Genomic DNA, 27410 nt, shown 5'->3' on the forward strand with positions numbered 1-27410 from the left:
ACATAGCAGGAGGAGCACTGAACAATGAAGTAAGACATGTAAGGGAAATGTAATAAGTAGGGGCATATACAGGAAAAACAAAGTCCAGAAAGCTGAACAAAATTTCATTCGGGGGTACAAGATTGACCATCAATGGATAAAGTAGAAAATAGCATAAAAGTGACTCATAAATAATCACTTATTTACTATTTTATATTTGCACTATTTTATACTCGGTTTTAACTGGGAAAACTGGGATGCAACTTATATAAGGGGCAAAGCTAAAATTATGAAGGGGAAAAAATTTTGTACCAAGATTTAACACTAAATTAGGGGTGCAACTTATGAGCATGACTTATACACAAGTGCAGCTTATACATAAATGTGACTTAAGACACAAGTAAATATGGTAATTGTAAAAGGCAGTATTGAGCAGAAGCTGAGGAATTAGGGGTACAAGACTGACCAACAAAGGGCTAAAGTAGAGCAACTCCAGATAAAAGTAGAACAGAATCCAAACGAGAATTCTAAACAATTAAACTAAAGTGTTGGGTGGAGAAGGCAGTAATTGCTAAACAGATAAATTAGAGACCACTTGGTTGATGAATGACAAGTTTATGTTGATATCATTTCTGTGTTCTTGCTAGAGAAGGCAGCAAACAATTCCAAATATGCCACCAGGTAACAGAGTAATAGAAATGTTCATGATGATTGCTGTTCTAATTTGAATAATATATATTATCCTGAAAAAAGGGCAGGAAATCCTGGCTGGTTTAATCTAGATAGCTTACAAACAGGTTTCACTCACACATAACACTTGAATCACCACTAAAATCAATATGAACTTATCTAAATTGTAAAAATCCACTTGCCCTATTCTGGCTGGGAAAGATGATACAAAATACTAAAAAAGCCACTTAAAACCTACCTGACAGCCAAGTTTATAATAAAGTTTATTTTCAGTAATCTTGTGGGTAAATATCATTTTCACAGTCAACTCTATCAACTATTTAAAAAAAGTAAACTTGGAGGAAAATAGCAAAACATTTTGATACAAATGGATGAAGCCAAACTTTTTATTTATCCATTTCATACCAACTTCTCTGAGACCGCCCTCATTTCTGTTTCATAGTTTCCTAAATTAAAACCTTTCATCAAAATTTCATATTGATTTATATTTCAAACTCCAGTTTAATGACAAAGTTGTTTAAATAAATTAAAATTTTTAAAATTAAATTAAACAAGGCATTGTATTTTAATAGAAATATTATAACTGCTTCAGTCTTTGTTTTTTTTTTTTGTCAGTAGTTTTTTTGTATGTTGCAAAAAAGTAAACATTTAAATATCTTAGCTGTGTGCATCAAACAGATACTTAGTTTACTCTTTTACTTGTTTCAGTCCTTTGACTGTGGCCATGTTGGAGCACCGCCTTTAGTCGAGCAAATCGACCCCAGGACTTATTCTTTGTAAGCTTAGTACTTATTCTATGGGTCTCTTTTGCCGAACCACTAAGTTACGGGGACGTAAACACGCCACCATCGGTTGTCAAGCGATGTTGGGGGGAAGACAAACACACAAACATATATATATGACAGGCTTCTTTCAGTTTCCGTCTACCAAATCCACTCACAAGGCTTTGGTCTGCCTGAGGCTACAGTAGAAGACACTTGCCCAAGGTGTCACACAGTGGGACTGAACCTGGAACCATGTGGTTGGTAAGCAAGCTACTTACCACACAGCCAATGAGAAAAATTTGATTATTGCCATTAGTATGTAATATACTTTACTTGATATAAATAACTTGTAAATTATGGTTTTTATGAGAGTAAAGTATAGCAGACAAAAGATTTAGTAACATTTCTTCCAGTTCTGAGTTCAAATCCCACCAAGATCATCTTTACCCTTCACATTTCCAGGATCAATAAAATAAAGTACCAGTCACATACAAAAAAGGGGGAACTGGAAGCTCTTATAGAGAAAATATAATCACAATCAGGACTGGGTAGGGTTTTAGGAGATGAGCATAACAAGAGTGACAAGAAGCAGAGGGGTAAGAGGTTCAGGGATACCTGACTGGATAAGGTACAAGACCAACCAGTTCTGAGGAACAGAAGCCATAATAGGAGCAGTAATAGAAAAGACAAAGAGAGGAGATAACATGTTGGCAAGGGATTAGAGCATATCTCAATTCAATATTTAACAAGGCAAAGGTGGCAAGCTGGCAGAAACGTTAGCACACCAGGTGAAATACTTAGCAGTATTTTGTCTGTGTTTACATTCTGAGTTCAAATTCCACCAAGGTCGACTTTGCCTTTCATTCTTTCAGGGTCAATAAATTAAGTACCAGTTGCATACAGGAATCAATCTAATGAACTGGACCTCTCCCCCAAAATTTCAGGCCTTGTGGCTAGAGTAGAAAAGAATATTTAAGGTGGCGAGCTGGCAGAAATGTTAGCACACCAAGTGAAATACTTAGCAGTATTTCATCTTTTCATTCTGAGTTCAAATTCCGCTGAGGTCGACTTTGCCATTCATCCTTTTGGGATAGATAAATTAAGTACCTGGGGTTGAGCTAATTGACTGCGCACACCCTTCCCAAAAATTTTGGGCCTTGCGCCAAGAGTAGAAAAGAATGTTTAACAAGGCAAGAAAGAGAAGGAAGAAGAGAATAGAGAAATATATAACAAAGGAAAAGCTGATATAAATCAACAGATATCCACCTGAAACAGCATTAAACTAAAATAACAATGTACATATGATTTATGGTTCAAAACTGTACAAGAAACAAAAGAGAGAGACAGATGAGAGAACAGCAAAGAAGATCTATTAGTTTGATGCTCAGGTAAAATGGAAGTGTTTCATGTATCAAGCCTACACTCTTCTACAGAAAGGAACGAAGAAAGAGAATGTAGAGAGAAAAAAATGGTTCTGGATTAACAGTTTCACAGGTTGAATATATAATTCATATAATTTATGTATACACAAATGTAGAATGCCACTCATTGTAGGATTATGCTACGGAGAAAGAAACAACTCTTCAGAGACTTGTGTGTTAATAACACAGCAAGGTCTGAACAACGTCAAGACCATTAGACACCAGTGTTTTAGCTTAAATTTACCTCCACAGATATATATATATATATATATATACCTCCAGTCATTTGGAGCTGGCAATAAACTTTCATTCCTATATAGAAATCAGCCAACAAATCATTTGCAGATCTGTGCTTGATATGTTTTTAACATGCCAGATCCCCAAAGAAAAGTTTCTCTGAGACAGAATGCTGGTTAGTGTTATTCTATGTTTACCAGCGTCACCTTACTGGCACATGAAAAAACATTCGAACGAGGTTGTTGCCAGTACCGCCTGGCTGGCCCTTGTGCTGGTGGCACATAAAAGCACCCACTACACTCTCAGAGTGGTTGGCGTTAGAAAGGGCATCTAGCTATAGAAACTCTGCCAGATAAAGATTGGAGCCTGGTGCAGCCATCTGGTTTGCCAGTCCACAGTCAAATCGTCCAACCCATGCTAGCATGGAAAGCGGATGTTAAACGATGATGATGATGATGATGATGATTATATAAATGTTATACACAGAAATAAAAATTGCAATGACTTATCAGAAGTCAAAATTATGAAGTATTTTCCATGAGAAAACTTAATAGCAATAATAAAGGTAAAAGCATAAGAAATTACACTAAAGTCCATTTATTTAATGCTATCATCTCCAGTGAATTTGATAAATTACATTTTATTTTTTGTTTCAGCTATTGGACTTCAGCAATGCTGGAGAACCACCATGAAAGGGTTAGCTGAACAAATACCTATTTTTTATTAAGCCTGGTCCTTATTCTACTAGTCTCTTTTGCCGAACTGCTAAGTTACAGGGACATGAACAAACCAACACTGGTTATCAAGCAGTAGGAGGGAGCTAAACACAAAGACACATACACAGCAGGCTCTTTCAGTTTCCATCTACGAAATCCAATTACAGGTTTTGGGACCATAAGAGAAGACACTTGCCCAAGGTGCCATGCAGTGGGACTGAACCCGAAACCATGTGGTTGGGAAGCAAGCTTCTTAACCATACAGCCACACCTGCATCATATTGAAATATTCAGTGAATTTAAATAAAGTGAAATAAATTACTTCTACTTACCAGACAGTGAAGCTCCTTTTAACACTGCTTCATAAAGAGTTGTTACATCATTGGAATTATTTACATTTGAACTCTCTGGCATTACAGATTTCCTGATTTTTTCTCTGCCCTGAAATTAAAAAATTAAATTCAGTCAAGAATCCAACAGGATATAACAAAAAAAAAGAAAAAAAGAGTAAAAATTTCAAAGATTTCCAGTTTAAAGACTAAACCTAATTCTTCATGTAAAACATTCCTGAAACACTTTAATTGACTATCATTTTAATCCTCTATCTTACTTGCTTTCGTCATTGGGCTGCGACTATGCTGGGACACCGCCTTGATGGGTTTTAGTCAAACAAATTATCCCTGGTGCTTACATCTTAACCCTTTGGCATTTAAACCGGTCATATGCATGGTTCAGTGGTTAGAGCGTTGAGGTTGTGAGTTCGAATCCCGGACCAGGCTGTGTGTTGTGTTCTTGAGCAAGGCACTTTATTTCACGTTGCTCCAGTTCACTCAGCTGTTGAAATGAGTAGCAACGTCACAGGTGCCAAGCTGTATCAGCCCCTTTCCCTTGGATAACATCAATGGTGTGGAGAGGGGAGGCTAGTATGCATGGGTGACTTTCTAGGTACAATCCCATGGTCATTCATGACCAAAGAGAGTCTCAGCAACCTGGCCCAATATTCTACTTGTTTTAGGTTCAAACTGGCCAGATCAGGTCTCTCACACCCTACCCTACAATGTCATTCTAAAAATAAACAGTCACATCTTTGAAATCTGAAATTTACAGGATAATGCATGATTAATTCCAAGCAGTGTGGATAAATAAGTTTTACATTTGACAGAATAATCTAAATTCTAAAGAGCTAAAGACAAGTATTTATTCACTCATTCCATCAATTCTTTTGCTGAACTGCTATGTTTGGGGACATAAGCAAAACAACACTAGTTACCCAGCAGCAGTGATCAGGAAGGGTACAGATATACAGAATGTGCTTCCACACAGTCTCCATCCACTAAATTTACTCACAAGGGCTATAGAAGAAGACACTTGTCCAAGGTGCCATGCAGTGGGACTGAACCTGAAATCCCTTAACCACACAGCCAATGTCTGCTTTTCCAAACTTGCATTGATCAGGGTTTGTTGAGGGAGATTTTCTACTGCCAGATGCCCTTCTTTTCACCAGCCCTCTCCATGGCCAGGCATGTTTATATAGAAGATTGGAAATGAACACAGCTTGCATGACAGTAACGTTTGTATGACAGCGACTCTTGTTTATAGCTGTGAGATTTCAAGACATGGAGACACAAACACACACTAACACATTCATGTACTCACACACACACCACATTTATACATAAATTACACATACCCCACATACATACATAAATCACCCACACACACCACATGCATACATAAAACACACACACCACGTACATACATAAAACACACACACCATGTACATACATAAAACACACACACACACACCACATATATAAAACACACATTCACACACCACATATATAAAACACACATTCACACACCACATATATAAAACACACACTCACACACCACATACATACATAAATCACACACTCACACCACATACATACATACATAAATCACACATAACATTGGCTTCTCTCCTTTTCTACATCCTCCAACAGCCCAGAGCTATAGTAGAAGAGGCTTGTTCAAGGTGCCATGCAGCAGGGCTGAACTTAAAACCATATGGTTGGAAAGCAAACTTCATAACCATTCAGCCATGCCTGCACCTATCCATATGAGAAAGTAATATTCCATTTTTCCATGACAGCCCAATTCAATAACACTGGCAATTTGTTTGCATATAAATAGATTTTATCTATTAATTTATTGAAATTATCACTCCCTTTTCTTCAAGCTATTGATTATTATTGACAGCCATCAGTTACGTCATCCACCTCAATTACTATCCATGTCTCTCTACCACCTTTTCACTCCAATCACTGTCATCGTACAGTTACTACCCTCAATTACAAGCCACTCTTGTTCCACTTCTATCATCATTCTCTTTTCTCTCTACCCGCTTAGTCACTTGCCCCGAACAGTCAAACATACTATAGAATAGAGCCTTTAGTCTTTTAGAATACAAGGTAAACTCACTAGTGCTGGTGCCACAATAAAATGCACTCAGTACATACAGTAAAATTGGTTGGTGATAGGAAGTGCATTCAATGGTAGAAACCAGGCCAAAATGAAACATGACTAAGGCATGGTCCTCCAACCCACCTACAATATCAGTAAACTCCAAATCAGAACTAACTCAAACTATGACAGTTTATCTTACCCATACCAATATGAAAAGCATCCATAGAATAATGGTGGTAGTAGTGATGATGGTGATAGTAATAATGTTGATGATGATGACGACAATGATATATGGGTATTTTTGCTTAGAAAAAACGTTCAGAAGGAAGTATAACTTTGGGCATATCAAAGATATCAATTTATTAACAACAAAAATTTATTTATTTAGTTTAATTAATATTATGCATTAATTTAATTACGCATCTAACATTTTAAGCAGAGAGATGTCACAAATTCCAGCCCACCATATCTTTCTACAACATACATTGTTTGGAACAGACAAAAAATTCTGCCCTGCATATATGAACATTTCTTTCAAAATCAGTTAAAAAGCTTGTTCATTCAGATTACAAATTCATACTTTAACCTATAATTATTGATGCTCTTAGCTGTGTTAGTAAATGACTAAATGACAATTTCAAAAAGTTTAGTTTTCCATACTAAGAAAGTGACTACCTAACACACTTTGTAAATATAATCTGTAAGAGGAACAGTGAAATATGCAGGAGATTTTCAAAGTTCAACATGTAACACCTGCTACCCAAACTCCAGGAGTAGAGCTTTGTTTCTTTCTTAGAAACCAGCTTCTTCTTTATAAGATGAATTAAAATAATTAAACAATGAAAACATAATTACATACATGTTGTTTGTTCATTCTTGAGCCATGCTTGGCTCCTAAGGGCCGATTTCCCGGTTTCATTGGCGTATAAGTTCCCCATCTAGATAGGATGCCGGTCCATCACAGGTGAGCTGCTAGATGCAGGAGGAAAGGGTGAGAGAAAGTTGTGGCAAAAGAGTCAGAAGTTTGCCATTACCTTCTGTCAGAGCTGCATGGAACTTAGGTGTTTCGCTCATAAACACACACATCGTCCGATCTGAGATTCGTACCCGTGATCCCTCGACTGTGAGTCCACTGCTGTAACCACTAGGCTATGTGCTTCTGCAATTACACACACACACCGCTATTTGGTTTGACTTTATTATCACAGCTTACATGACTTGATGCTAGTACAAACTTGCCAATCCGTTCTCCAGTTATGCGGATATTCTAACAACAATTTGGAGTACTTTGTTATACGTAGCTCAAGTCGAAAATTCTGGTACCATGTACTGCTTCTTTATGTAACATGAAATGTGTGTGAGTGTGTGTATGGTTAAGAAGTTCACTTCCCAACTATAGAGTTTCAGGTTCAGTACCACACAATGGCACCCAGAGTATGTTATAGTTTCAGGCAGACCAAAGCCAGTTAAAGGATTTGCTATGAGAAAACTGAAAGAAACCTGTCACACATATATTTATGTATATATGTATATATACGTGTGTTTGTGCCTCTCAGCATGATAGTTGTAAATGAGTGTCACCATCATACAAGCAGTGCCGTTCTTTTGTCATGGAGAAATATTGCTCAGAAACAACTGAGGGCTGGTAACACAAAGGGCACTTGGCTATAGAACATCTACCTCAATGACATTCTGACTTGCTCATGCAAGCATGGAAAAGTGGACATCAAAACGATGATGATGATGATATTTGTGTATTTTATCATAAGTGCAATGGTCTGTGTAACAATAGATTTACATAAAAGCCAGTAAATGTTGGGTGTTTTCCAATAAAGGACAAAGCAAAACAGACTTGGCATTATCCAGATCCAATCAATTAGGATAGTGTGAAGATTTGTGGAATATTCCAAAGATTCTCAATTTGAGTTTCCTGGAACAAACATATACACACAATTACATGTGTATATGGTGCACGCACGCACACACACACACACTGACACAATGTAATTGCACACATTCATGAACTAAAACAACACATAAATCTGTTACATGTGTGAAAGTATATTCACACACACACACACTTGTGCACACACACGTTTAGTCAGTCATTTCTACATCCATTTTACTATGCTAGCATGAGTTAGATGAATATACAGGGTGCAACAGAAGTAATGCCCTTTTCTATTTGAGTTTTCTAGTTTCTAATAGAATTTCTTCTTTATTTCCTAAAACTTCTGCGATATTTTTCATTAGTTTATTATTCGTTTCTTTAAGTAGTGCAATAAATTTGTGTTCAATAAAAATAAACTTTTATATACTAGAAAAGTTATTAAATGCAAAAAAGGTGTTATTTCTTATTTCTTTATTGCCCACAAGGTAATCGAGGTAGTCAGAGTAAGTGACAGAGTAATTAAAATTAGATTAGTCCTTCACCATAGGTCAGCTACCATCATCTCGGCATATGCCCCTCAACCAGGGCTACCGGAAGGACAAAAAGACCAATTCTATGACACCCTATTGCGGACTACCTCGTTGACAAATGACTGTGACCTTCTCCTCATGGCAGGTGATTTCAATGGACATGTTGGACGGCATGTCGGGGGCTTCCATGGCGTTCATGGAGGCTACGGTTTTGGCTCTCGTAATGAGGAGGGAACCAGGCTGCTGGAGTTCCGCGATGCAAATGACCTTATGGTCTGCAATACCAACTTCAGGAAACCCACCTCTCACTTAGTCACCTACCGTTCTGGCAGACACACTAGCCAAATTGACTACATCCTTGCCAGAAAAAGGGAAAGAGGGCTGCTTATAAATGCCAAAACCTTTCCAGGCGAAGAATGTACTCCTCAACATAGATTAGTAGTTAGCGACTTCAGGATCAGAGCTAAATGGTTGCCCAGAAGAAGACCAGCTTGGAGGAGAAGGGTCTGGAAGCTTAAAGATCCTGCAAATGGACAGAGATTTAGAGACATACTACTCGAAGCCTTTGACGAAATAGAAGGGGATATAGCTTCACTTAATGTGGAAGACAACTGGAGATTTCTACGGGACAATCTGCTGACAGCCACTGACCAGATCTGTGGATGGAGCAAAGTACCATCTCGACCCAGAGTAACATGGTGGTGGAACACTGTGGTTGACAGGGCTATTAGACAAAAGAGACAGGCTTGGAAGGACTGGAAGAACGGTGGTAGCAGGGAATTGTATCAGACAGCCAGAAGGGAAGCTAGGAGACAGGTTTATTTAACCAGAGGGGAAGCGGATAAGAAAAAATTTGCCAATGTTCTGAGCCGTGAGGATGAAAGACTTGAGGCATTTCGTGTTGCAAGACAGTGTGTGAGAGAGAATCGTGATGTGGTAGGAGAGAAGTGTGTTCGCATGGATGATGGTTCACTTGCGCTAAATGAGGATGCAAAGAGAGAGGTTTGGAGATGCCACTATGAAAGGTTACTGAATAAAGAAAATGAGTGGGATAAAGAGAGTCTGCTGAATGTCAACCCAACAGAGGGACCAGCCATCCGAGTTGAAAATTCTTTGGTAGTTAAAGCAATTAGAAGCATGAAGACAGGGAAAGCCCCAGGCCCATCAGGAATTACTGCAGAGATGCTCAAAATATCTGGCAGTGTCGGCTATAACCTAGTCACCTGTATAGTCAACCAGGTGATACACGAAGGAGTCATACCCAATGACTGGTGTAGCAGCATACTAGTCAACTGCTACAAAGGTAAAGGTGATGCCCTAGATACAAATAATTACAGAGGTATCAAGCTGTAGGATCAGGTAATGAAGGTTACGGAGAGGGTCATAGCCCAACTAATTAGAGAGAGAGTTAGTTTAGATGAGATGCAGTTTGGGTTCGTGCCAGGGAAAAGTACCACTGATGCTATATTCCTGGTAAGGCAGCTGCAGGAGAAATACCTAGCCAAAGATAAGCCCCTGTACCTGGCTTTCGTTGACATGGAGAAAGCTTTTGATAGGGTCCCCCGATCCCTTATCTGGTGGTCAATGAGGAAACTAGGGATAGATGAATGGCTGGTGAGGGCTGTGCAAGCCATGTACAGAGATGCCGTAAGTAAGGTTAGGGTTGGCAACATGTACACCGAAGAATTCAAAGTAGAGGTTGGGGTCCACCAGGGTTCAGTACTCAGCCCCCTCCTATTTATCATAGTCCTCCAGGCAATTACGGAGGAATTCAAGACAGGTTGCCCCTGGGAGCTCCTCTACGCTGACGACCTTGCTCTAATTGCTGAGTCACTATCAGAACTTGAAGAGAAGTTCCAGGTGTGGAAGGAGGGTTTAGAATCGAGGGGCCTTAGAGTCAACCTAGCTAAAACCAAAGTACTAATAAGTAGGAAGGTAGACAATCCACAAATGTCTTCAGGAAGATGGCCCTGCTCGATCTGTAGAAAAGGTGTAGGTAGAAACTCTATAAGATGTACCCAGTGTAAGCTATGGACACATAAGAGGTGCAGCAATGTCAAAGGTAGGCTAACTGGGAAGATAGTTTTTGTATGTGGCAGATGCTCGGGAGCATTAACCTCCGAAAATCTGCAGAAAACAACTTCCGTCACTTTCCAGGGGGAAAAACTAGAAGTAGTTGATAGCTTCTGTTATCTAGGTGACCAAGTCAGTAGTGGGGGTGGGTGCGCTGAAAGTGTAACTGCTAGAATAAGAATAGCCTGGGCAAAGTTTAGGGAGCTCTTACCTCTGCTGGTGACTAAAGGCCTCTCGCTCAGAGTAAAAGGCAGACTGTATGATGCGTGTGTACGAACAGCCATGCTACATGGCAGCGAAACATGGGCTGTGACTGCTGAGGACATGCGTAAGCTCGTGAGGAATGAAGCCAGTATGCTCCGATGGATGTGTAATGTCAGTGTACATACTCGACAGAGCGTTAGTACCTTGAGAGAAATGTTGTACCTAAGAAGCATCAGTTGTGGTGTGTGCAAGAGAGACGATTGTGCTGGTATGGTCATGTGGCGAGAATGGATGAAGATAGGTGTGTGAGAAAGTGCCAATCCCTAGCAGTTGAGGGAACCTGTGGAAGAGGTAGACCCAGGAAAACCTGGGACGAGGTGGTGAAGCACGACCTTTGAACTTTAGGCCTCACTGAGGAAATGACCAGCGACCGAGACCTTTGGAAACATGCTGTACGTGAGAAGACCAGGCAGGACAAGTGAGCCCAGCCCATTTATGCATGCCTTTCCTCCCTTGGATACAAAGACCTGTTGAGGCAAGCGAAGTCGATATAGAACCTCATCCGACGACAGGCACCCATGCCAACCCCCTTTGCTTGCGAAGACATGTTGGGGTAATCGAAATCGAATTGAACCAGCCAGGACCCCTGGTCTGGTGGTACGTAAAAAGCACTATCCGACTCATGGCCGATGCCAGCGCCGCCTCGACTGGCTTCCGTGCCGGTGGCACGTAAAATACGCCAATCCGACCGTGGCCGTTGCCAGCCTCGCCTGGCACCTGTGCAGGTGGCACGTAAAAAGCACCCACTACACTCACGGAGTGGTTAGCGTTAGGAAGGGCATCCAGCTGTAGAAACATTGCCAGATAAGACTGGAGCCTGGTGCAGCCTTCTGGCTTCCCAGATCCCCGGTCGAACCGTCCAACCCATGCTAGCATGGAGAATGGACGTTAAACGATGATGATGATGATGAAGGGGCTAAACACAAAGGGGACAAACAAGGACAGAAAAGGGATTAAGTCAATTACATCAACCCCAGTGTGTAACTCGTACTTAATTTATCGACCCCGAAAGGATGAAAGGCAAAGTTGACCTCGGCGGAATTTGAACTCAGAACGCAACAGCAGACGAAATAGTGCTAAGCTTTTCACCTGGCGTGCTAACATTTCTGCCAACTCGCCGCCTTTTAGGGTCAATAAATTAAGTACCAGTTGAGTACTGGGGTCGATGTCATCAAGGGTGTTACTTCTGCCGCACCCTGTATATTATTAAGGCACTGTGTTTACAGCCAGATGTCCTTCCTATTGCTAACCCTTACATGTTTCACAAGTAAGGAATTTCTAATTTCACATTATTTCAAAAGTAGAAAGCTAAGACTGACAAGGAAATGACAAGCTTCACAGCTTGTAAATCAGAGCTTTTTCGTGCAAAGTGCAGAGGACATAAACAGTCCACATATGTACACACAAACTCACATATTCATTCCTAATCCATTCCAATTGCTCCTAACCCTCTCTTCTAAAACATGAATTAGCCATGTAACCTTTCTAAAGACCTGTTCTGCTCTATTCTGGCTTTCATGCTTTACCCCCACATCTACTAGCATAAAGCTATCACTCTCAAGATTTGTAGTTTCACAATCTATATGATGACTTCACTAGTGCTGGTAGCATGAAAAAAGCACCCAATTGTAAAGTGGTTGGCTTTAGGAAGGGCATCGGGCAGTAGAAACCAAACCAAAGTAGACAATGGCTATTCTGACTGCCCTCAATCAGGGCAGCCAGGAAAATCTACTGAAAGAATGGACTGATATATTTAGAACAGAAAGATGACTGCAGTTGATATTTTAAACAAAGTTTAACAGAAATACCATATGCAGATAGTGTCACTACAATCAAAAATTTACTAAAGCAGTTTGGGCTTATTGGAGGTGTTGTATGTATAAAGGAATAAAAAGAAAAAAGAGAGAGAGAAAAGAAAAAAAGAAAAAAAACTACTTTTCTCTGGAAAACCGAGGTGCCCACATTCAGTTTGCTTATGAACATAAGAACCGGACATAAACAGACAGCTCAAAAATCTTGTAATTAGGTGATTCAAACATTAATGAGTTTGGCTTTGAGGACCAAGTGTTCATTTAACATCATAAAGAAGGATCTGATTCAGTTAATCCAACAGTTAAATATAGTAGTATCAAGTCCTTCATGTGTGTTAGGCTCCCTGTGATAACATTGCATCATCAATGCAACCTTAGCTTACATTAGATACACTGTATGATATTCTAGATATATTTCTTTTCTGTATACAGAACATGGACATATCCTAGATGGCATTGAAATCTTGCTGTCTTTCATGCTAAAAAGTTTGTCTTTGCTAGGATGCCTTGAAATTTTATTCACTGCACGTCTTGCTTTGTCTCTAATCCTGTGACAGCTTGTGCTATGAGAATTCGGTCACCAACAAAGAGAAATTCCCATAGGAAACCATTTTTAACCCTTCAGCATTAAAATAGTCATATCCGGTCCTCATACTGTACCTGTTTTATATTCAGACAGGTTAGGCTTAGTCACTCACATATACTTATAATGTTATTCTAAAAATAGGCAATCTCATCATGGAAATATCTAAGCTACAAGATAATACATTATGAATTGAAAACAATGAATAAATGAGCATTATATTTGATATAACCTGAATGCTAAAGAGTCTAGAGAACTATAGTATACAGAAGATAGCTGAGGACTGACCCCTGATGAACTGCAATTTGCAGGCTAAATTCCTTGTTGAACTCATTACTAATACTCAGACTACAACAGCATGTGTGCACATGGTTTGCAATGTTCTGGCAAGCTGTCCATGTATGCCTAGTTTTCTTAGTGACCACAGGACTGAATATGATACCCTGTCAAAAATCATTTGTAGGTCAACAAAGGCTTGGTTGCTAAAACCCTTTGCTGTAGTTGTCTCACTAGAAAAAGGTCATCAGAAGTATCCTGTCCCGGTATAAATCTTGACTGCATCTCATCTAAACTAAATTTTCCTCCTGATTACTCAATTGTTGAAAGGCTTACCTCTTATACTGATTCTGTTTTAATGCATTTCATACACATAAGCCATATAATCATTATCGTCATTTAACCCTTTCATTACCGGATTTCTGTTGAGATGCTCTGTTTCTTTCAATTAATTTTAAATATAGCAAAGAATTTAGTAAGATTACTTAGTAATCATTAAGCAAGTGTTAGGAACATAAACTGTGACTAAGGTTTGGTGGAAGATTTTAATTCAAAACTTATGAAAACAAGACACATGTGTACTACAGAGCCAGAGGCAGTTTCAGTCGGGTTGCTATCAAAAGGGTTAATGCCCATGATTTATCCTGGCATGGGTTGGACAGTTTAACAGCAACTGATGAATCCAAGGACTGCATTGTGCTGTTTGGCATGGTCAATTTGGCTGGATGTTCTTCCTAACACCAAGCACTTTATAGCATGTACTAGAGGCATTTTTCATGTCACTGACACTAATATATATATATATATATATATATATATATATATATATACATGCCAGCATGGAAGGCAAACATTAAATGATGATGACGATGATACATATAAGTACAATGGATCATTTTTTAAATATTTATAAAATTAGGAAGAGCAAAATTTTTTATAGTGGTAGATGCAAAAAGAATATGATAACAATACTTGAAGAAATAGAGAATTTTAACATCACAGTGTTTCTTATTCGCACACCCATGGTTCTCTGAATTGCATGCAGTCTAATAACACTATTCTTTATGCTACTTACTATGTACATAGACATTTTATACCAGTAATAAGACTTAAAGTACTTGAAAACAATCAGTTCTTTCCTAATTAACAATACTGATTTATAGTTGTCTAAATATATACCATCTAAAAGCGAGTGGAAGACAACCATCACAGAGACATCTTTCTCATTCAAATGATTTCCTCTCAATGATAAATGCGTCTATCTCTCAAAGTTTGTGTAATCACAAAAAAAAAAAAAAAGCAAATATTGATCAGGTATCTATGTTGTAATAAGGAATTGACTGAATGTCATTGATCCTTTACTCGTCTATCTTGTTTTCTGGTCAGAAAAGAAAATCAATCAGGTTTTTCATCTCACCTGACAGGTGAGTAAGCAGCTACTTAAACGATTTTTATCAGTGTTAGAGCTAAGATTAATAATAGAGAAGGTGGCTTGAAATTAGCTTAAAATTACAGTTTTAAATGATTCCACAAAGGCACAGGCATAGCTATGCTGTTAAGAAGCTTGATTTCCTACCACATGGTTTCAAGTTCAGTGTCACTGCATGGTACCTTGGGCAAGTATCTTCTATCACATTTATTCTACCTCTTTTATGTTGACACTGATGAAATCTGTCGGGCTTCACAATATTCTATAAAGCTGTTCTCAGAAATAAACAATCACATCATCAAAATCTCAAAGTTATGAGTTTGTGCATGATGAATATAAAAATAAACCTTTCTACTATAGATGCAAGGCCTGATATTTGGGGGTAGAGGACCAATCGATTTCATCGACCCCAGTGTTTGACTGGTACTTAATTTATCAACTCCGAAAGAATGAAAGGCAAAGCTGACCCTAGCAAATTTGAATTCAGAACATAAAGACAGCTGAAATGCCGTTGAGCATTTTGCCCAGTATATGAACGATTCTGCCAGCTCACCATCTTTGATAAATTTGAAATAGTCCTTTCTATTATAGGCACAAGGCCTGAAATTTGGGGCAAGGGGATAGTTGATTACATCGACCCCAGTACTCAACTCGTACTTAATTTATTGATCCCAAAAGGATGAAAGGTAAAGTCGACCTCAGCGGAATTTGAACTCAGAACATAGTGATGGGCAAAATACTGCTAAGCATTTCATCCAGTGCACTAACAATTCTTTTCTACTATAGTCACAAGGCCTGAAATTTGTGGGAGGAGGCCAGTCGATTAGATCAATTCCAGTATACAACTGGTAATTAATTTATCGGCCCCGAAAGGATGAAAGGCAAAGTCGACCTCGTCAGAATTTGAACTCAGAACATTAAGACAGACAAAGTATCACTAAGTATTTTGCCCGGCGTGCTAACAACTCTGCCAGCCACCACCTTATAAATCTGAAATAATATGATTAAATAAGTATTACATTTGACTGAGTAATCTGAATGCTACAGGGTTAAAGAGTTAATCACCTACATACTTATGCTACACTCTGCAAACCAAAGCAACAAAGGAGTTCCCAAGTGGTCACTCATCCTGGCAATACTGCAAAACTCCAATCTCCTTCAAATTCTAGGTCAACTTAACCTGGGGGCCACACAACACCAATGCATAACATTTTACTTTCAAGGGTCATTTACATATTTTCTTTTTAGCTTTGTTCTTTTTGTTTTCTTTTGTTCGCAGACATAGCTCTGTAGTTAAAGAAGTTTGTTTGCAGCCTCATGATTTTGGGTACAGTTCCACTCTGTGGCACCTTGAGCAAATGTTTACGTTTATAGCCCCAGACTAACTAATGCCTTGTAGGTAAATTTGGTAGGCAGAAACAGTGTGGAAACCATTAATAGAACTCTACTGAAACAGCTGCTATAAATTTTAAACACCATTTGTGTTTACTTTTTATGTCTATGTCAAACCAAGGACCAAACCCCAAGTCAGATCTATAGTTTAAATTGGATTTGGTACTTGCATATCTACACTAGCCTACCAACACTTGATGTATTCAATGTTGTTCATTTCACTGTGAGCTCTATATTATCATACCTAGCCATTTCTGGTATCTTATGTGTTGCAGTGCCTAGATTGTAATGAAGCCTTATAACTATATTATGTATGTGTATGTATGTGTGTGTGTGTGTATGTCAGGCACGTGCCATCAGTAATTACTCAGGGTAGGCAGCTGGTGACTTTTATGTAGTAAAACACACAAAAAATAAGCGAAATACAGGCACACGACTGAGATGAAGGCAGATTTACTTCTGCCTTTATAGCCTGTAAAGAAAATGTAGTTGTAGGAATGTACACAGGATGTGTACTACAGCAGTACTATGTGTAGCTTAAATACAGAGATTGAAAAACAGGGGTGAATTATGCCTACCTAATCTACAAAAAAAAATAATAAAGCATTTTGTATTTTATGCATAGTAATCAGAGTAACCTTCATAATTTTATTGAATTAGGTACATATTTTGCCATAAAAGGACAATGTTGTCATCGATCTATTTTATTCAATGTAAGCACTGCCTAACTTGCCTACCTAGGTAGTACATCCGTGGTGTATGTGTGCAAGAGCGTGCATGCAAGTGTGTGTTTGTGAGAGTGTGCGTGTGAGAGTGTGCGTGCGAGTGTATACATGCAAGTGTATGCATGCGAGTATGTACATGTGAGTGCATGAAAGTGTGTACATGCGAGAGTGTGCTTGCGACTGTGTGCATGTGTATGCATGTGCATGTATGTGAGTGTGTGCATGAAAGTGTGCACTTGCAAGAGGGTGCATGCAACTGTGTGCATGTGCATGAATGTGTGCGTGCAAGTGTGTGCTTGCGAGAGTGTACGTGCAAGAGTGTGCATGCGAATGTGTGCATGCGAGTGTTTGCATGCAAGTGTATGTCCTCCAATCACTGCTTGACAACCAGTATAGGCTTGCTTGTGTTCCTGTAACTTAGTGATTCAGCAAAAGAATAAGAACCATACATAACAAATAATTACTGGGGTCAACTTATTAGACTAAAACCCTTCACGATAGGGTCCCAGTATAGCTGTTGTTCAATGACTGAAACCAGTAAAAGGGAAAAAAAAGGCATTAACTATTTCATTAAAAATTTTTCTCCCCTTGTTCCTCACATCATCTACTGCAACTGTTTACCTAATTACCATTCAATTATAAAATTGCTTTATTATCTTCCTTTGCCCACTTTATTTTTCTTTTATTATTTTGCTTGCCATGCTGAAGAATCACCTTCAAGTCAATCATACCAACCACAGAACTTTGATACAATCTGGTACTAATTTTATCAATCTCTATTTTTTGAACCACTAATGTTATGGGACATGAAGAGGCACAAGCATAAACAACAATGATTTTAGACTGGAAACAAACACAATTAGGTATATATACACACACATGTGGCAGGTTTCTGCACAGTCTCCATCAATAAATTTCACCTAAAAAGTAGTGTCATGCAATCAGATTTAACCAGTAACCATGTGGTTGTAATGTGAATTTCATATCTTTGAAAGGCCCACTCTGATAACTCATAACCAACTATCAGCTCAACCCCTATCCTCTCTTCTAAAACACAAGTAGTCACATAGCTCCTCTTCAGCAAGAAACCAGTTTTAATCTGATCCTTTTCTCTCATATGCTACCCGCTCTTTGCTCCTTATTCTCCTAGTATAAAGTTCCTCCTCTTCAATCAAGGTTCATAGCCTTGAAATCTACATGGCAACCTCACTATTGCTGGTGGCAAAACAAAAAAAAAAAACAAAAAGAAAAAAGCACCCAGTACATACTACAAAGTAGATGGAATTAGAAAATGCATCTAGCCATAGAAACCGTGTAAAACAGACACCAGATCATGATGCATTCCTTGAACTAATTGGAACCTGTCAAACTGTCCAACCCATGTCAGCACAGAACATGGGCATTAAATCTAAATATATATATATATAATATATATATATATATATATAGGCACATGGCTCAGTGGTTAGGGAGTCAGGTTCACAATCACGAGGTAGCGAGTTTGATTTCTGGACCAGGTTGTGTGTTGTTTTCTTGGGCAAGACACTTTATTTCACTTTGCTCCAGTTTACTCAGCTGTAGAAATGAATTGCGACGTCATTGGCATCAATCTGTATTGGCCTTCACCCCTTTATTCATTTATATATATATATATATATATACACTCATACACATACAAGTGTGTGTGTGAGCTTGTCATGCAGAATAAGCTTTAGTTTGAAATGCACCATATCCTTAATTAATCAATGTAGAAATGTGAACTGGTACTGAATTTCATTGTTCAGTTTAATCGGTTGTTGATATTCATGCCAACTAGGAAAAAGTAATGATTACAACAAAATGCTACGATACTAATTATCAAGTGTCTGTAAACATTAGCTGGTATAGAGAGGGTTAACCTACCTGGTTTCTGGCTTGCAACTCATAAGAACAGACTGCTATTATTAGGCCTGTCATGAAATTTTTAAAGTCACTTGTCCTGTGTTCTTGGCTATAATATCACTATCATTGTCATTTTAACATCCATTTTTCCATGGTTGTATGGGTCAGCCGAATTTGTTGAAGCAGATTTTCTATGGCCAGACACCTTTTCTGTTACCACCCTTCACTCGTTTGCAGACAAGGTAGTATCTTCCCTTGACCAGACATGTAAGCTGAGAAATGGACACCATTTTCATGATGGTGACACTCACCTACAACTTTTACACAGTGTCAAGATAAGGAAACAAGAACACACACACATACACATATGATGGGCTTCTTTCAGTTTCTGTCAACCAAATCTACTCACAAGGCTTTGGTCGGCTTGAAGCCATAGTAGAAGACACTTGCCCAAGATGCCCTGCAATGGGACTGAACCTAAAGCCATGTGATTGAGAAGCAAAGTTGTTATCACACAGCCATGCCTATGCCTTAATGATAATTTTTCACAAGAAGCCTCACAGTGTAAAAAGAGATTTTTCTGAAGAAATATAAGAAACACAGTGAATGTAAGATGTCAATTGTTTGAACCAATGAACCATGACACGGGTATAAACATCATCACTGTCAACACTTGGACATTACTGTCTCAAGTCCTAGAGTTCATAACACTGGTTACTCGGTTTCCATGCTATATAAGTAACTGTCGCACAATTACACATTGTGAGTGAACTAGAACATGAAATGAAATGTTTTGCTTAAGAACACATTGCACAACCCAGTTCAGGAACTGAAATCATGATCTTGCAATTTGAATGCAACACCTTGTCCACCAAGCCACACACCTTCACAAGTATTATGATCTTTGCTAAAAAAAAAAAAAAGATTAAAAAAAAAATTTTAAAAACCATTACCTAATTGAAACAGCACACTAACCTACTGTAAAAAAACAAATTGCCAAACAGAACCAAAAGCAGAAAGAGCTCCTCTGCTGAAACAATAGTGGTGTGTAAAAAAATCTGACACTTTATTAGTTACAACAATGAGGGTTCCAGTTGATCCAATCAACGGAACAGCCTGCTCATGGAAAAAAACATGCAAGTTTATTTCATAAGCATACTCTTAACATAGTTCTCAGAGAGACTCAGCATAAAACAGAACGTGGCAAGGTTGGCCCTTTCAGTTAAAACTCACTTTTGTCAGCTGTGTGGACTGGAGCAACATAAAATGAAGTGTCTTGCTCAAGGACACAACACACCACCAAAAATTGAACTCACGACCTTATGACTGTGATCTGAATACCCCAACCACTAAGTCATGTGCCTTCACTGCAGAAAAATCTAAGATGTTAATGAGGGAGTCTAGGACATATTTTATAATGTAGTCCTACATACCCTAAAGAGGATGGAAAGGCTACAGTTGAAGTGATTTTGATCACAGGTCTGCACAACTTAGACTGATTTTGGCTTAATTCTCACAATTATGACAGCAAGCAAGCCAGCAAGGGAGTCTCTATATCAGTTGTTCTCAACTGCAACTCTCAGGGCTGCATGAAGCCCTAAGCCATCCTTCTGGCAACCCCTGATGGTGTTCCCTCTATAGATAATAAATTTATATCTATGCCATCTTAAAAAAAAAAAAAAGAATACATTGGATAATGAACATCTGATATATCATCTGAATAAAAGATGGGATGGGCCTACACGTTATTTGGGTTGATCTGGTGCGAAATGCTAATAACCACACTCATTCAACCAGTTAATTTCAATTTCAATAACTTCGGAAATGAATGTTTCGGTGACCAAATAACAAATTATTTGATCTGCAATGATATACCAAGATAAGAAGTTTTATATATTCATTTCAAATGAATAAGGAAATGAAATCAAGCAGAGCATTAACATTAGATAAGCAGAAGTACAATAATGTGGACCAATCCTGACGACATTGAGTCTATTGGAGATAAAAGCATACCTGAATACTTAATGCTAAAAAAAGAAAGAGAAAAGGTAAAGGGAGTGTTGGACAATTAATTAAAGATTTGAGTTGAAGGAAGTCTTAAAACCAAACCTTATTTCTGAAAATTGTATTATACTTTGTGTTAGCAGATATTCATTTAGTGCATTCTAGCTAAAAATTGGTTTTATTTTCCATGAATGAGCCATTATTACTAGGAAGGTAAACAGTCATAACAGAGTAACACCTGTTATAACATAAAATGAAAATGTCTAAATACTGAGAACTATGCTAACCACATCTGTTATGCTCAGCTGGTGCAGAGAAGGTATGTCATTGAAGAGATTGCAAATGGCAATGAAAAGGCTTTTACAAACATAACTGATTGACCAATTAATTGAATAATAAATCAAACAACTGGGGAGTTTTAGAAACGTCATTGCTGACCACAATAATAATTGCAATCAGATTATCAATCTAATTTTTCTTAGTGATTTAGGGGGAAGGAGTGAAAAACAAAGGGGAATTTGTGGCGGTGTTCAGTGAACAAATTAAACACACTACTCAGCAGTGGCTAAAATGTGAATCGATCAAGTTTATGGAGATATGCTGTAACTGTGAAGACCCAACAAATAAAGTGAGTTCATGGCTGTATCCTACACCATCTTCACATAACCATTCAAAGTACCTTGGATTGCAGGACAGCCTGCTGTGCTTAACTTGGATCGTAGGGTGACCTGCTGTGCTTGAAAAGACCTATTGAGTCAAGTACATCAACATCAAAATAAAAATCAAATTGAAATTGCAATTGTGATACCCGTGCTGGTGGCATGTAAAAAGCACCATCTGAACATGGCCGATGCCAGTGCTGTCTTGACTAGCTTCTGTGCCGGTGCACATAAAAAGCACCCACTACACTCACAGAGTGGTTGGCGTTAGGAAGGGCATCCAGCTGTAGAAACACTGCCAGATCAGACTGGAGCCTGGTGCAGCCTCCTGGCTTCCCAGACCCCGGTCAAACCATCCAACCCATGCTAGCATGGAAAACAGACGTTAAACGATGATGATGATGTATTTAATAATCACTGAAATTCCAACTAGTCTGATTTTCATGTTTTATTATTTGCAATTTTTACAATATTGAAATAAACTAGTTCCTTCATGTGTTACACATTCATCAGGTTTATGTAGTGACAGTCACGTTGAACAATTGACAACTGTGTATACACACACACACACACACACATAATGGGCTTCTTTCAGTTTCCATCTACCAAATCCACTCACAAGGCTTTGGTCAGTCTGAGGTCACTGTCGAAGGCACTTGTCCAAGATGTCATGCAGTGAGACTGAACCTGAAATCATATGGTTCAGAAGCAAACTTCTTATCACACAGCCATGCTTTAAATGCACTTGGCAGACGTTTTTATAACATTTGCACAGGAAACCAATGTAAGTACATCACGTTATTTCCCTCACACAATACAATTTGATTATTAAGACATGATTCATGACCACTCCTCAGAGGAAATCTACTCATTTCCCTGCCCATGAAGAGGATAGAACAGCAAGTGCAATGCAAACAAAGAAGTTTGCTTCCCAACCACATAGCTCCAGGTTCAATCCCACTATGTGGCACCTTGGGCAAATGTCTTCTATTATAGCCTTGGGCTGACCAAAGTGGATTTGGTAGACAGAAACTGAAGAAACCTATCGTGTGTAAATGTGTGTGTGTGTGTGTGTGTGTGTGTGTGTGTGTTTGTCACCCAGCACCACTTGACAACTGGTGCTGGTGTTGATATGTCCTCATAACTTAGCATTTTGGCAAAAGAGTGATAGAATAAATTTCAGGCTTTAAAAGAAAAAAATTAAGTACTGGGGTCAATTCACTTAACTAAGGCTTCTTCAAGGCAGTGCCCCAGCATGGCCACAGTCTAATGACTGAAACAAGTAAAATAAGGTATCCAGTTGTAGAACCTAGCTAAATCAAGCACTGGAGCATTAGGCAATCATTCGAACCACCAGAGCCTGTGAAACTGTCCGACCCATGCCAGCATGAAAAAAAACAGATGTTAAATGATGACACACACACACATATCAGTGGGTGTGTTTCTCCTTATCAGTGTAGATTACTTACATGCATTCAATAAGAGTGGGAATAAATCTCTAGATAACCATAACTCAATGGGGTTGAACTCAAGACATTTGATAGCAATTGATAAAACAAGCACCAGACTTAAGTCCCAGCACTGACATACTAGATTAAAACCCCAGTGAGTGATGACCAGTCCAATAACTGAAACCACTAAAAGAATAAGAATATAAGAGTAACAGAATGCATGGAAAAGTAGAGCATAAATGTCAAATAAACTAACAAATGTCTTTAAAACCTTTTTTTAGACTATTTCAGTTTTTTATCTAAAAAAAAAAAATGACAAATATAATAAGCATTTGATATGACAACTATAATGTCTATTGGTATAATGATAAAAATAGTTTCCCTCTTCAGTTTCACAAACTTATATTTTGTAACTAGGTTATATAAAAATTTATCTCATTTATTTTTTCAACAATCTAGCTGTGTATATTTTCAACACATCTGGAAAGTAGACAAAGCCAATCTTAAAATAGCATGAAAATTAGAATAAGGCCACAGGGAACATTAAACTACATAAAAATTCTTCTTTAGTTAATAACAGATGCAGGCATGGATGGCCACGTAACAAACTGGTTTCACAACTGCATGGCTGCTGAAGATGATGGCTCTGGGTTTTGATCCAGCTGTATGACACCTTGCATAAGGCAGCGCTTTTCAACCTTTTTGCTGGAGCGGAACCCCAAGGAAACATTCCACTGGCTCGAGGAACCCCTGTGCAATAATTTAATTGTCTTATGCACACATATCTGCACAGGAGAATTAAAAATTACTGTCGATTTTAGCATTTTTGTAACTTGTTGCACAACCCCTGGACTGTACTGGTGGAACCCTAAGGTTCCACGGAACTCTGGTTGAAAACCACTGGCATAAGGTGACATACAGTTCACTAGTTTTGAGTTCATTAATAAGTCATTGTGATTGAATTTAGAGGACAAAAATCATATAGGAACCTGTTGTGTGTGTGTGTGTGTGTATGTGTGCATATGTGAACACACACTCAAGCACACACACACACATACAAACATATATATATATATATATATGGATACAGGCATGCTTGTGTGGTTGAGAAGTCTATTTTGCAACCATATGGTTTCAGTCACACACAGCATGGCAACTTAAACAAGTGTCTTCTACAAGAGCTTCAAGCTGACTAAAGGCTTAGGAATAGTTTCAGTAGGCAGAAATAAGAAGCTTTTTGTGTGTGTGTGTGTGTGTGTGTGTGTGTGTGTGTGTGTGTGTGTGTGGTGTGTGTATGTGTGTGTGTTTTTTTGTTTGTGAAAGTGCATGGCTTAGTGGTTAGGCTGTTCAGTCCATGATCATAAAGCCAGGAGTTTGATTCCTGGAAGTGCATTGTGTCAATGAGTAAGGCACCTTATTTCACATGGCTCCAGTCCACTCAGCTGGCAAAAATAAGTAGTACCGGTAATTGAAAGGAGCCAGCCTTGTCATATTCTGTGTCATGATGAATCTCCCAGAGAACTATTCAATGGGTATACATGCCTGTGGAGTGCTCAGCTACTTGTATGCTAATTTCACAAGCAGATTGTTCTGCTGATCGGATCAGCTGAAACTCTCGTCATTGTAACTGACAGAGCGCTAGTGTGCATGTGCATGTGTGTGTCCATGTGTACATGCTTTAGCATGCATGTGTATACACACACATGTGATGAGAGGAGTCTGTGTCTTCGTTTACATTTATGCTTCCCCTCAAATTGCTGAGCTACCAGCAGTGATGTTGTTATAATATCCCTGTAAGCAAATCATTCACAGACTTTGCATCTTCAAAGACGAGCATGTGTGTGTCTATTTGTTAAAAAGAAGTCAGTCAATAAATATTTGGACTGATTTAAAAGCATACCGAAAGAAGCACCAAGGTCAATGTGATTGACTAAACTTTAGCAAGTGCTGCATCAGCATGGCCACTGTCCAATGACCATTGATCAATAAATGAAGAGATTTCGTTGTGTGTGTGTGGGAGGGTGCATGTATGTATGTGAGTGCCTGTGTCTGTATGTATGTATGTATGTGCCTGTGTATGCATGTAAGTGTGGTGCACACACACACATACGCAGTCATATACATGCACATACACACTCATGCACGCAGGTGCATGTATGTAGGTGTATGTGTGCATGAACGTATGAGTGTGCGTGCGTACGCCTGTGTGTGTGTGTGTATGCGTACGTACGCTTGTGTGTGTGTATACGTACGTACATTTGTGTGTGTGCATGCATATGCTTGTGTGTGTGTTTGTGTGTGCACACTTATGTATGTGTGTTGTTGTTCACTTCCCAACCATGAGGTTTCAGACTTCAGCTTCAGTCTGACTGTGTGACACCTACGGCAAGCATCTAATTTAGCTCTGAGCAGAGAAAAGCCCTATGAGTGGATTTGGTAGGCGTAAACTGAAAAAAGCTCTGTCATGTGTAAATATATATATATATATATACACACCATAAAAACCCGTGTAATTTGTGCAAACTGTGTAATTTACACAGGTGATTTTAAGGATAAAAGTTGTTGAAAATCATGTAAAATCTGCACCCAAAAGTTTTCAGAATTGCTGATATGGCCAGGAGAAAAAGGTTTTCAGTTTATTTGTATTTTGCATAATTTCACTTATGATTAGATTTTATTAAATTTTCATTAAATAAAAATAATTTCTGTTTAACAGGTATCACATTAAAAGCTATTAAATTACAAAGTGTCTGTGTTGTTTATAACACAAACACTTTGTTTACATTTCTTGCCCACAAGGAATTATATCTGATCTTTAGCATACTGCTGTATGTCTTCTCAAATCATGATCAGAATTATCAACAAAAACAAAGCTGATAAATATGCACAGGTGTTTCAAATTAAGTTTAATTACCAATAAACATCAGCTTGGATGACACTTTACTCAACCGAGTAAAATATGTAAAATATAGCTCGGACTGTGATAACCAGCATGAACATCAGATTTCAAAAAGTAGTTAACCATTTAATGGTTTTAGTAAATTTATGCAGAAAAAGTAAGCATTATACTGTCCAGCATAAATGAAAGTCAACTTCATTATATTTTTTTCTGTAAAAACCTATTCTGACATTAAATGAGTCAACTTCTGGTATGAATATTCACATTTTGTACATCTTTTTTCAACAGAAAAAATTTTGGAAACAATCTACTCATGTAATTTACACACCCTTAAACTTTATTTTTTATTTTTGTGATACCAACAGTTGCCTGCTAAAAAGGAAGGTAACATTTTCCCATAGATAAATATGTTTTTCATGGAAAACTGGAAACAAATCACCTTGATTGTATGATGATGATGCTTATTTACAGACTGGTATGCATACACACACACACTTCATATATATCATTGACTCTCCCCGTCTTAGATAACATGAGAGTTTGACAATTTCTTGCCAAACAACCACACAGATGATCTGTTTATAGTGATTAAATGTTTGTGTACACATAAGCTTACTCTCTCCATCAAATCTACATTACCTGTACAGGTGCATCATGTGCCACATGTTAGATGATGAAATGACCACAGAACAACATGAAATGAAGTGCTTTGCTCAAGAACACAACACCCAGTCTGGGAATCAAACCCATGATCTTGCAATCATGGGTGCAACATCCTAACCACACAAACAAGCAACTTTCAGTATCGTCTACCAAATCCACTCAGAAGGCTTTGGTTGGCCCAGGGTTATAGACACTAGAATAGCTGGGGTGGGGGCGGTAAGGGCGGTCCGCACTTTTGGGTCTCCTGTAGGCAATGTGCTTTTTTGTGAAGTCCAGGGGTAGCAAACGGAAGGGCCGACCCAGGCAGCACGCACTCTAGCTATGCTAGTGGGTATAGAAGAGATGCTGCACAATAGGACTGACCCCAAGACCACACGGTTGGGAAGCAAACTTCTTAATCACACAGCTATGTTCATACACACACACACCAGCGCACCATGCCAAAGCCAATCCTCTGGCTCAATGGATCCTGTTGAACCTTCCAATCTATACCACTATGGTATACGGACATTAATTGATAATAATGATGATGGAAATAGACTGATAAAACAAATACATAAAAAAACAATATCACAAGACGCATGTGAAAATAAAAGGCTAATTTTCAACCTAAAAAAAATTACA

The 27410-nt window shown here is 38.5% G+C and overlaps 1 protein-coding gene across 2 annotated transcripts in view; it reads right to left on the bottom strand.

The window, feature by feature from the left end:
- LOC115213462 (long-chain-fatty-acid--CoA ligase 5) overlaps positions 1–27410 on the bottom strand; it is a 117613-nt gene that overhangs the window by 51831 nt on the left and 38372 nt on the right. For both annotated transcript variants that reach the window (XM_029782445.2, XM_029782446.2), the window contains one exon: positions 4140–4248. In XM_029782445.2, the coding sequence (XP_029638305.1) occupies positions 4140–4248 (109 nt within the window). The remainder of the gene's footprint in view (positions 1–4139; positions 4249–27410) is intronic.

Source organism: Octopus sinensis, linkage group LG6 (genome assembly GCF_006345805.1).
Source record: "Octopus sinensis linkage group LG6, ASM634580v1, whole genome shotgun sequence".
NCBI lineage: Eukaryota > Metazoa > Mollusca > Cephalopoda > Octopoda > Octopodidae > Octopus > Octopus sinensis.